General features: G+C 39.1%; 1 protein-coding gene across 5 annotated transcripts in view; it reads left to right on the top strand.

Moving 5' to 3' along the window:
- ARHGAP20 (Rho GTPase activating protein 20) overlaps nucleotides 1-10170 on the top strand; it is a 152394-nt gene extending 142224 nt beyond the window's left edge. For all 5 annotated transcript variants that reach the window (XM_060304024.2, XM_030836568.2, XM_060304025.1 and 2 more), the window contains 3 exons: nucleotides 1925-2114; nucleotides 3307-3421; nucleotides 4484-10170. In XM_060304024.2, coding sequence (XP_060160007.1) covers nucleotides 1925-2114; nucleotides 3307-3421; nucleotides 4484-6336 — 2158 coding nt within the window. In that variant the 3' untranslated portion in view covers nucleotides 6337-10170. The remainder of the gene's footprint in view (nucleotides 1-1924; nucleotides 2115-3306; nucleotides 3422-4483) is intronic.
- Nucleotides 10171-12087: the final 1917 nt, after the last annotated feature.

Here is a 12087-nt window from a genome sequence, read left to right as displayed (position 1 = left end):
AGAAAAGTGTATTGTCTGTATTCATGCAAAGAATGCATTGTCTGTACTCATGCAAAGGTAAGTTGCTGGCAGGACTCACCATCCTGATTCCTGAATATTTCCTGCATTATAAGAAAAGCAATACTTCCAGCTCTCTGAAAACCCAAGAATCCCAATATCATTTATTTGCCTATGCTTGTTTAGTACAGGTTTTTCTTGAGCAGCTTTCAAATACAAATTATTATCTACACACTGCTATTGATAGACACCTTTTATCAGTAGAAGAAAATAGTATAACTGTTGTAGACACCAGAATCAAAGCCATGTAACAAAATTCTATCTCTGCATCCATTAAGGTTTGGTGGAAACCATTCAGAGGTAGTGAACATCAGATTTTGTATTTTGTTGCTCATTGTCTAAAACTTTATATTCTACGAACTGTTAAATGGGTGATTTTTTTTTTAAAGAGGGTAGACTTATGGCTTTCATACAAATACAGAATTAACACATGTGAAAGATTTTATTTAAAACATTAATTAATGAGAGAACTAGTAAGATATTACTGCCAGTTCAAAGGAGATTTCAAACTATCAATACCACAACTTACATAGTTAACTCAGAAATGCTGAAATGAATTTACAAGTAGATGCAAAACTGACTTTTACTACTGGGGCACGGGGGTGTATGTACAAATAAACCATTTATCTCTCCACCAGACAGAATTTTCCAGTCTATGGACAAGTGTTAAGTGCACTGCTGTCAGTAATCTACAGTTTTCAGAGTTGTAAAATAACTCAAAGGTTTAGGGCCCCCATAGAATCAGATACCCTAGAGCAGGGGTCCCCAACCCCTGGGCCATGGACCAGTACCAGTCTGCAGCCTGTGAGGAACCAGGCCGCACAGCAGGAGGTAAGTGCACGGCGGGTAAGCGAGCGAAGCTTCTTCTGCTTCTCCGCATAGCACCCCATCGCTCACATTACCTCCTGGACCATCCCCCCAACCCCACTGTCCATGAAAAAATTGTTGTCCATGAAACCAGTCCCCGGTGCCAAAAAGGTTGGGGACCACTGCCCTAGAGTATGGTAGACAGTGCCTCACTTTCCATTGAATACATTCAGTAATCTTTTGGTCCATTTAAGTATCTTTCATAATTTGTCCCTACAAAACTGTACTCATTGTCAGTCCATAGTGCCGAAAAAACACCTCTCTGCTGTTTATGCAACAGGAGTCAGATTACCCAGTGTAACCCCAGGTTACAGATTCTTGCTGGAAAAAAGCAACAAGCATGACTATCAACATATGTTTTCTGTATGGTAGTAAAAATCATTTTTAGTGAATGTTCATTTAAAATTCCTTATCAATTACAAAATAGGAACAGTAGGAAAAATACTATCGTAAGCTTGACTTATGTGTGAAAGTAACACCAGTGAGATAAAGAGATGTGGGACAAAACTGATCTCGGAAGCTGTGGGAGCAGAGCATAAGCTCTCAGAATGGACCCGGGAGTCTTCGTAGCTGAAGTTTGGGTTTTTACCAAGAGACAGAATCCTTGTGTTGCCACTTGGAAGTAAAGGAGCATATTAAGTATAACTGTTTAATTTCATCAGAAAGTTTTTTGGGGTATTGGTTGAGAATATTCTGGAATGTTACAGGATTTGCATAAGACACATTGTACCAGTTTCAGGTAAATATTTCAGGCAGCATTTTTTTATGAACCATTTTTCTGCATTCTTTCACATTTTCACTGGATTGTGAAGGCAGTGTACAAAATAAATAAATAAATCTCCAGTGCTCACTTTCTCTCCTATGTACAGGCAGTCCTCACTTTGCATGTACCATGTTAACACACTTTCCTGTACATCTCAACTGTGAAAAGCAAGGGCTGCCTGGCTATACAAGTTTTCTATGAAATGTTTGCTTAAAGAGTGCATTTTTCTGTCTTTAGGCTATTAGACCAGCTTCCAAGAGCCAATGTTATTCTCCTAAGGTATCTTTTTGGGGTATTATACAACATTGAGCAACATTCCTCATCCAATCAGATGACTGCATTTAATTTAGCAGTGTGCATCGCTCCAAGCATTCTTTGGCCTCCTACTTCCTCCAGTCCAGAACTAGAAAACGAATTTACAAAAAAGGTAATGAAGTTTTTCATTTTTATGCTGTGAGGGACCAAGTCCCCATTTTGAACCTAACATTCAGGGTATTAATTCTGAAAGATATTTTCTTAAATAACTTCAGTACATACCCTTATAAATTTGAGTTCATTGAGTGTTTTATCCTATCCTGGTAGACTGTAGAAAGGTGATTTCTTGAGCAAAAAAGTGATAGCAGTTGGATTACTTCCCTTTTCCCTTTCAGGAGGAAAACCAACTATGACTGACTGACTTAAACCATAGAGTGATAAGAAAGCAGTTGATATGATTTTAAAAAGAAATAAGGACTTTGGAATTTGACAGGTCAGGGTTGGATTCTCAGCCCTACCACTTGCCAGATGTACAATCTTGGGCAAAATTAGTTACATTGATCCACAGTTTCCTCATCTAAAACATGGAGGTGTTGATAATATCGACATAGTTCATACAGTAGTTACTTGAAATCACACTGGTGTAGGGCCTGGTGGTTAGTACAGGGGTGGGGGTATCGGTTCCCCTTGTTCCCAACATTCTACCTGCTCCTTTGCCTCAGCTGTTGGGGCAAGAAAACTATGTAAAGGTTCTGTGTAAGGAGCCTAAGGAGTTCTGTGTAAGGAGCACAAAGCTCCCTAGTAAAACCTTACCTCTTCCCCCAAGCACCTCCAGTTAGGGAGCCTAAGGGAAGAGACTAGTCAGGCAAAATGCAAGTTTTCTCTCCAGCTGTCTCTCTCCTTCACAATAAATCCACAGAGGATACCTACCTACTTCCCACGCTTATGACACCTGCCTTTTACATAAGAAATGCATTTTATAAATGTTCATCTAATGATGCTTCATGAATTTTAATGAGAAGATTTATTTCTTCACCCCAAATGCCCTATAGAGAATACTTAAAATTACTCTAATTTTAAAGACAGAACTATTGGCATAAAAATGTTAGCATTAAGCCAAGGCCACACATAATAACAAATAATAACTTTAGTCCACTGATTAAAGTTAATTTCTATGCTCAAACTACTCTTGAAAGTATTATAGTTTGTTAGAGGAAACTGTATTGTATACTTTTAAAGCAGACATGAATTTTTCTCAGGATTCTTTTGCATCTTTTGTTAGAATCAGGATTCATATATGAAATGTGATTTATAGACATGCTATATGAGAAGTAGCAGTTCATTTTTGTCCCTTTTTTGTACAGGTTTCTCTTCTTATACAATTTCTGATTGAAAATTGCTGTCGGATATTTGGAGAAGAAATCACTTCCCTCTTGGGAGAGGTTTCAGTGAGATGTGATACTAGAGAGAATGCCTCAGGTATTGTGAATAATTGGATTGTTTTTTGTGGGAAACAAACACACATCTGTGAAGATCAGCTGGGACAGTGGTTATCCTGGAGCCCACAGCAGCTCAGGTGAAGGGGCCTCTCACCTGGGTTAGTGGGCCTAGGACTTCTGCTCCTTCCTTAGAAGGCCTGCTAATAGGTCAGAGTATGTTAACACTGTGGTTAAGAAATGTATAAGACAAGGTTCCAAACTCCAAGAAGTTGTTAGTGGCAGCATTATATGGTGTGATGTTTTTAACCTTTCTTTAAATAAAACTTTACAAGGAACCCCAATATGAATAACACAGTTGCTGTGGTTGAAACTGGAGTAGAAGGCCCAGAGGCAGTAGAGGCAGCCCTGGTTTTTTTGCTCCTCACCTTCCTCCTAGAGGTCCCTGAGACTTCTCAGAATTCTAGTGCACTGCAAAAACACTTTAAAAACAACTAGCATCATGGGGCAAGCCAGGGTGTGTTAGGGGTAAAGACATTCAACGTTCCAGATTATGAATTCCTGTACCACCAATCATTAGTTATGTTACCTTTGGCCAATTATTCTATGCCACTGAAAATCATTATCTTCGTTTATAAATATGGATAAACCATAATATCTAACTGCGATGGTTGTATTAAAGATTAAATAAAGGATAGTAAAAAATCTTTGTGAAATAGAGTTGTTAGGGTTAGTAAATGGTATCTCTGAGACTAGAGTTAATTATGTATATCCAGCAGCTAATCCATTTAAAAGACAAGAGTCTTATTCAGAACCTGGGTATATCTGGCATTAATTCCTTTATATTTTTAACTGTTTCTTGGTATCTCCTCATTGCTTTGAGGAAATCTTACTTAAGGAAAGCCCATTTCTTCAGGAACTGAGGTAAATCTATTATACCCCAACAGTTTATTTTTAATTCTGCACTTACTACTGGGAAGACTGTGAAAGATCCTTTCTTTCTTTAGAGTAGGAATTTGAACAATCTGCATGAAAACAGAATTAAGCTAAACATCATCACAGTTGGGTAAGTAAAAACAATAATCATGATTCGCTTTTTCAACAGATATCTCTTGCTTCCAACTGAATGACTCCTCCTATGACAGCTTGGAGAATGAGCTGAATGAGGATGTTGATGCCCCGTGTAGTGACTTGGTAAAGAAACTTGGTCAGGGTAGCAGAAGCATGGACTCCGTGTTAACCCTCAGTGACTATGACCTCGACCAGCCTGAGGTAGAAGGTCTTTTAACCCTGAGCGACTTTGACTTAGACCATTCTAAAGATGAAGACATTCAAATGGAGCAGCCTCTTGAATCCAAGCCAGTGAACATTGCAGTGTACACAAAGGAACCCCTGCAGGATCATGCCAGGGGCCCCTCTGGCATGAGCACGCCCAGCCACCTGTCCACAACTGCAGCAGATGCTCCAAAAAGCTTGAGGCGACACCGGCGCTGCTCAGAGCCCAGCTATGACTATCTAGATTCAAAGCTTTCCTATCTCAGGGAGTTTTATCAGAAAAAGCTACGCAAGTCCAGCTGTGATGCAGTTCTCTCAAAAAAAGATGAGAGCCATCTGAATCAGAATCAACCCCTCCAGGAAGAGGGTAAGACATGTTTTAAAAAGAGTTTAGTCATAGGCACTGATATCAAGAAAAATGCCACTAATAAAAATGTTAAGAAGAAAAGCTTGTCTGATAATGAAGGAAATCATGTAAAACTTTTTCCTAAATCCAAGCCAGTAGCTATTTCCATGGCATCTTATAGTCACATGTCCTCATGTGATCATCCCAGGAACCAGACCTTTGATACAGATACATCTGGATACTCCCCACCACACACAACAGATGCCCTCAAGAGTTCAAGGAGGCACCGGCGATGCTCAGAGCCCAACATTGATGACCAACACTGCAAACTGACCTATCTCAGGGGGATTCATTCAAAGAAACAACATAAAGCCAGCTATGAAGCCAGTCTCTTGCATGGAGAGGAAGATTATCTCAAGCGGCACAAGTCTTTGCAAATGGAGGGGCAAAAGCTTATTAATCAGAGTTTGGTCATGGGGATTGAGGTGGGCAAGACTAGTGCCACAAACCAAAACACTGAGAAGGTTTTACCCCCAAGATTAAACATTTGCTCAAGGACTAGCTATTCCAGCTTGTCCTCCCCAGGCACTTCTCCATCTGGCTCATCAGTGAGCTCCCAAGACAGTGTTTTTTCTCAGATTTCTGAACACTCCGTGTTTACACCCACTGAAACTTCCTCTCCAATAGATTGCACTTTTCAGGCTCAAAGAAAGCAGGAAGAGCTTTCTTCTGACTTTAGCAGTTCCAGCCTCATTTCTGGAATTCCTGGTCCCTCATCAGGGCAGGCCAGCGGCCACCTGGCTTATACAAAAAAGGACAGTGTAGAGTGGCATTCACAAATGCATTCTGTAACTCTTCACCCCAGCACATGGTTGAGAAATGGAGTAGCCAGTTTGAAAAACTGGTCCCTCAAAAAGAAGGCAAGGGCACCCAGACCAGAGGAAAATAAAATAGGTTCTCTAAAAGGACACACAGAGCCTCCTCCACAGGCTTCTGGTGTTCCAGAAGCCAACGCACTGCATGAGAGACAGAAAGACATGCCCCAAGGGGTGGCTGAAGGACTTGGAGCTGTGCAAACAGCCCGCTGGTATAGTTCTTACCCCAGCCAGGACTCAGAGAAACACTGTAGCTCTCCAGTCAGCCTAGTGGAAGACAGACTCGGGCTTTGTATGAAGTCACCCGAGGAAGGAGAGATTAGTGGGCAGTGTTCTCCTGGTACTCTGCCTCACGGAAGATCCTCACCCAGCTCTTTGACTGTGGATCATGTGTGCAGCCCAGACTCAGGGCCTACAGTGGTTTGTGACGTTGAGGACAGACATTTGACCAAAGACATTTAACCACAATAAGAATCTGATGTCTACAAGGACAGAAACTGGGCTAATCATGATATAAAGATAATTATTATGACCTCTTTGTGTAAAATACCTGGGATGGGTAGCATAAGGATAATCATTGCTAATACTTAGGACAACAAAAGAATTCTCTTTATTGAGACTATTTGGCAAAAAGTTTAGACAAAACTTTTGTCACCTAAGTGTTTGGGAGGCTTTTCCTTATTAGAGCATGGTTTGATCCTGTCATGCGTTTTAAGAGCTACAAGCAGAGGGCTAGAGAAAGCATCTTCTGTAGAGGAAACATGCCATGTATGATGAAATTAGTAACCTGAGAAAGCCAGGAAGTCAAAAGTGAAGAATAGAAACTGTAGAGAGAGAGGGAAGGGTGCAGAGAAACCATCCACATTCCATGGAATGTGTTTAATAAGTAGGCAAGAAAAATGCCACTAATCAAAGCTACAGAAGGAAAACATGTTCAATAATAAAGGAAATTATTTGAAACTTTTCCCCAAATCTGAACCAGTGGCCATTTCTGTGACATCTTATAGTCAGTCACATGCCCTCACAACATCATTTCAGGTATTAGCCCATTGATGCAACTAGAGAGGAAGAAAACTACAGTGATTCAAAAGCCATGAGTACCATGATATAATAGTTTTTGTTTGTTTTGTTTCTTTGGTTGTGTTGGTTGTGCTTTTCCATTAGTGTTTCATTGCTCTGCAGAGGTTCCAGGACACAGAACTGTGAGGAGAAAGAAGGAGATGGTTGCTCATTTCGATGTCCTTGCAAGGTGCCTGAGCTAGAAACATTCTCCAGAAATGCATTTTTCCTGTTACAAGGTGACCTTCTGACTGTGTTTGCTGTCTTAGTGTGGAGGAGAAAACTGCCACAGCAGTCCTTTCTCTATTACACGATTGCTATTGCCAACATGTGATCAAAGCATGGCTCCTCTTTGTTGAAATGTTTTTCTGCTCCTTGCCTCTTAGATTAGTCAGCCAGAAAAAATCACTGGTAAATCATCCCTTTTCTGATTGTCACTTGGCAGTTGAGAACAGTTTTGAGGTTGGCAGGTTATAAAGAGTCACAGAATAGAGGAGCCATAAGAGTGGCTGTCAGGCCTCTTTTCAGTCATCGGCTTTGGATTTTCTTACCTCCAGAAGTTTTTACATATTCTTTGTTCCAAATGATTCATGGTTTATACCCCATTGGTTCATTTCATATCTATGGACATTTCTCCTCTCTTGCCTTAAAGTTTATACCAGTACCTCTCCTGGATTATTTCCATGGATTATTTGGCCTTGCCAGCCAGTGTGAAGGGGTAGAATCAGAAATGGATGTGCATCTTCCTTCATTTTAAATACTTATAAGAAGTTGCTTAGAGCCCATTTGGTTTCTTTAGTTCAGTTTCAGATGGACCTTCCTCCCACAGATTTGCTTAATTCCAAATTATTTTTCTCAGCCACCCAGAAACTTTCATGTCAAAATGTTCTTTCACTGTTGTCCTAAAGGTTGCATTTTGCAGTTATAGAAAAAAAAAATAATGTTTTCTGTAAGATAGAAGAAGTCCTTTCAGTATTAGCTCTAGGTGCTACCTACCTCTAGGGGACATGGCCCTGTTTGTCCTAAGCATTATAATTAACTTTTAGAACTCTCTCCAAAGAGCTCCTTTATGACACTGGCCATCTCAGTCACAGATGTGAAGTAGATTTTACCTTATAACTAACCACTCCTATATTTAGACTCCTAAGTGTCCATAGGCATCTTTTGTGGTATAATATATAAAGGCAACAGGGATTCCCCTCACCCTTAGGGCATACTACTGCAGAACCACAAGATGTGAATGAAGCTCTTATGGCTTGGAGTGTCTTTCTAGAAGAAATTCTTCTCTACTTAACAAAATAATAATTCTATCCTTTTTGCTTTCATATTGATGGATAGGAAATCACCCACTCAGTTTGAAGCATGGAAGAAAATAGATGCTGAGGTTCTTCAATAACCATTCCTACTCTCTGTGTTCCCTTAGATACTCCTGTAACATTTAATGTGAATAGTTAATATTGCTGTAAAGTATTATATTGTATGATTTGAAGACAGACTACATGTCATTTTATCATACTCTGTCAATCTATAATATATTAGACCAATGCTTTATCTAAAATGCTTTTGAGTTTGTATAATATATCTTGACAAATTTTACTACCATATGTTATGTAATAAATGTGTATTTTTGTACTTGCAGAAACTGCTGCTAAATTTTAAAGTTGTTTGGTTTTAAAGGCACTGATAATGGATATGTATGAAGTCCATTTTGTCTATTAAATAAAACACCATTCTTCAGAGTTAACAGTCCCACCAGAGCAATATTGCCCTTTGTAGACTCGTTTTAGCTAATGAGCCCAATTTCTGCTTAACATTGGAAATTTCATAAAATGTAATTAATGTTGAATTGGAACTTTGAGCTTTTAGTCATAGGCCATGGTCAGTCTCTCTAGAAAAAGAGGTTTTTCTTTTATAGTTTTCTAATCTTACTGTTTACCAAACAAGTTATGCTTCATACACAAAGTCTTCATTTTTCTTAGATATTATATTTACACTGCGCTCCTAGAATCAGATACGTATTAAGTCTATATTCTCATATCAGAGAACCATCAACTCAGTTTAATTGACTGTATGAGATTTTCTTGTCTAAATTTGAACCATTCTGACCAGAGTATCCAGTTGACTCGAGACACGTCCAGACATCCCAAGATGTCTGGATCCAAATACTACAAGGCATCAGTACTTATGAAGTCAGGTAAACTTATCAAATATTCTTATTTCCCATGACTGCTGCATCTTTGCCTTCTCAAAGTTCATGGAAGTTCACTCTATATAAGTTTAAGCACCATTTCAAGAAGATTCAAAAAAATATACTACCTTAGTCCAGAAAAAGAATGGTTTGCTCTGAGCAAAATATAAAGATGATTTTTGCTTTTAAAGAAGAGGCTTAATCTACTAAAAACATTGGATTCAATAAATTATCTCACTTTGTGTTTTTCTACTTTTCATGGCATGGCATCAAATTGAAAGGATCTAATGTATCCTTGAACCAATGGCATATTTTGTCTTTGAAAATAAGAATATTATGTATCTTAATCCAAATTATGGTAGTAAGTGTTTAACTGATCTTTTCCTACCTGGCCATGTTTTAATGACTTGAGAGGAAGTCTTTGCAAACTGTTTATTTCAATACAAAGAAAAAAATGAATAATAAAGCTGGGTAAAATGTTAACTTCTTTAATATCTAGTCTGGTTACAAGGATATCTCATAAGCTAAGTTTCCTGCTGAAAAGAAGAGTACTCTTGAGTTCTGTGCTTTCTACCCCAAGTATGAGTCTACTCTGTTCCTAAGCCACCTGTGAGTATAAATCCTTCATTTGTATTATTTTTAAAAAGGGGAACTAAGTAAACTTTAGTTCTGTATAATGTCAGATATGTGGTAGAATTGGCAGAAGGCTCTGAGGTGTAATTTGGAAAATTTTGTTTCCAAGTCCCAAAGAAATATGCACAGGGTGGTAATAGATGTATATTGTTTCTTAATTTGTACAATGTGTGTTCTCATTGTGCAATGTCAGAGGGCATGTGCATCTGTAGATAGTTCAGAGTGTTTTTCTAACCTATTTAATTTCTTAAGGCAAAGTAAATATGTTTTCAGGAGTTTGATTTTATATGACTATAGAAGATGCAGGTTTGGGAGACATTAAGATTTAAATGCTAGTTGTTTTCACTCATCTAGGTTTAATTTTTAGATTACAGTAACTTGGAATTAAATTTAGAACTTCTTACAGCCTCTTGATCTGCTATGAGGAGTGAATAAATTAGCTAAAAACCTGTACTTGTGAGGTAGGCCCATTACTCTGGACCAGTAAAATGGTTGCTGTAAAGAAATACTCTGTCTCTACCAGGTCATAGGGACTGATGGTTACTGCCTAAAATTTTCAGAAGAAAAAAGACATTTTACATCTTTGCCCCAAGAATGAGATGACTGAGAAGCAGAGAATCATCAAAATACGTGAACACAGAGAAGCTTACTGCTTGAAGCTTACAGCAAATGAACAGAGGGGGAGGAAAGCTGTAGATGAGCTAATTCACTGAGTCACAAAGAGTTCAAGGAAAATTAAGAAAAGGGAAAGAGTATGGCTAGGGAGAGATAGAGATATTACAAGTGATATGTACGCTAGTCAGGCAGTTTAATTTTTATTGCCAGGTACTATTCTAGACCCCAGGATAAAGGTAAAAAAAGATAGATTGTTCCTGTCCTCAGGGACCTTAAAGAACTAAGGGAAAATTTAGGCTGTGTAGAAGGGGAGCAGTAACATTGGGCACTCACTGTTGCCTGCATGCACTGGCAACCAGAGCATTATTAGTTTTATTTCATTTAGTGCTCACAATAGCCCTATGTTCTAGGTACATTCAGCTAGAAGCTCATTCTGACCACAGGCTCTTTTTTTTCACCTTCATCTTAAAATAGGGATGATGATAATACCTCTTCCATAATAAAGCAGATACAAGTTATGTATGAGGACCAATACAAACTTTGCTAAGTTACTGTGTCTCAGCTAGATATCTCTAAGAGAATCATTCAGTATCAGAAATAATTCAGAAACCTATGATAAATGTAAAAATAGTTGGGCTGAAAGGTGGTCCAAACAAAGTTGTATAGACTTGTGTCTCCCTGCTCCTTCTCTCTAAGTATATCTATATATCCTGGAAACAATGCAAAGGACAACCAAAGGAGAACCCTAAAAGATGGGGGAATTGGTTCAGAACCCTAGGACTGGAAAAAACCACAGTAACAGAGCATCTTACATCCCCTCAGCCAACAGAAGAAGGAGAGCCATGCCCGGCGTTTTCCAACCTAGCAAACGAAGGCAGCAGAGATATGTGCATTCCTCTCCCAGATCAGAGGGAGTCCTTCTGACACCATTGGGTAAGCCAGGCTCCACCAGCAAAAGGGAGAGTTGAGCCACACTAAGTGGCCAGGCCTGAGACTTCCCTCCCCCACTGGGAGATACTGGAATGGCCAGCAATAACAGAAAGGATTCAGTCACAACAAGCAGTTCAGCCTGGGAAGCATCTTTGCCCCAGCAGGCATAAGACTCCCCCCCACCCAACCACCCAAAGACACTAGGATGGCCAGAAGCCATGGAAGGGAGGGATTCTATACCACAAAAAGCACTCAGCCTGGGGTGTCTCAGGGCAAAGAACAAATAGGCTTCTCTGGCTGAGAACAGATCAAAGTAGCACCACAAAGGTTCTGAAAAACTATCAATGGACCTACAATGCCTGGTAGGCCAGGGCCTATGTGCTAAAGCTAAACAAGATGACTGCCTACTAAAATAAAAGATTTAAATAGGGCCCAGAGTCTCCTAGCATAATAGACAAAATGTCCGGGATACAATTTGAAATCACCTGTCATACCAAGAACCAGGAAAATCACAACTTCAATGAGAAAAGACAACTGACACCAATATCAAGATGATTTAAAAGCAGCCATCTTAAAAATGTGTCAATGGGCAAATAAATACAAATTATCTTGAAACAAATGAAAAAAAAAAAGAAAATCCTACCAAAGAAATAGAAGTTGTACAAAAGGGCCAAATGAAAATTGTAGAACTGAAAAATACAATAACATATTTTTAAAACTCAGTAACAGAGTGGAGATGACAGAGGATAGAATCAGTGGACTTGAGGACAGATAGAATTTACACAATC

Source organism: Globicephala melas, chromosome 8 (assembly GCF_963455315.2).
Source record: "Globicephala melas chromosome 8, mGloMel1.2, whole genome shotgun sequence".
NCBI classification, from domain to species: Eukaryota; Metazoa; Chordata; class Mammalia; order Artiodactyla; family Delphinidae; genus Globicephala; species Globicephala melas.
Note: the sequence above shows the minus strand (reverse complement) of the source record. Positions and strands in the feature narration are given on the sequence as shown.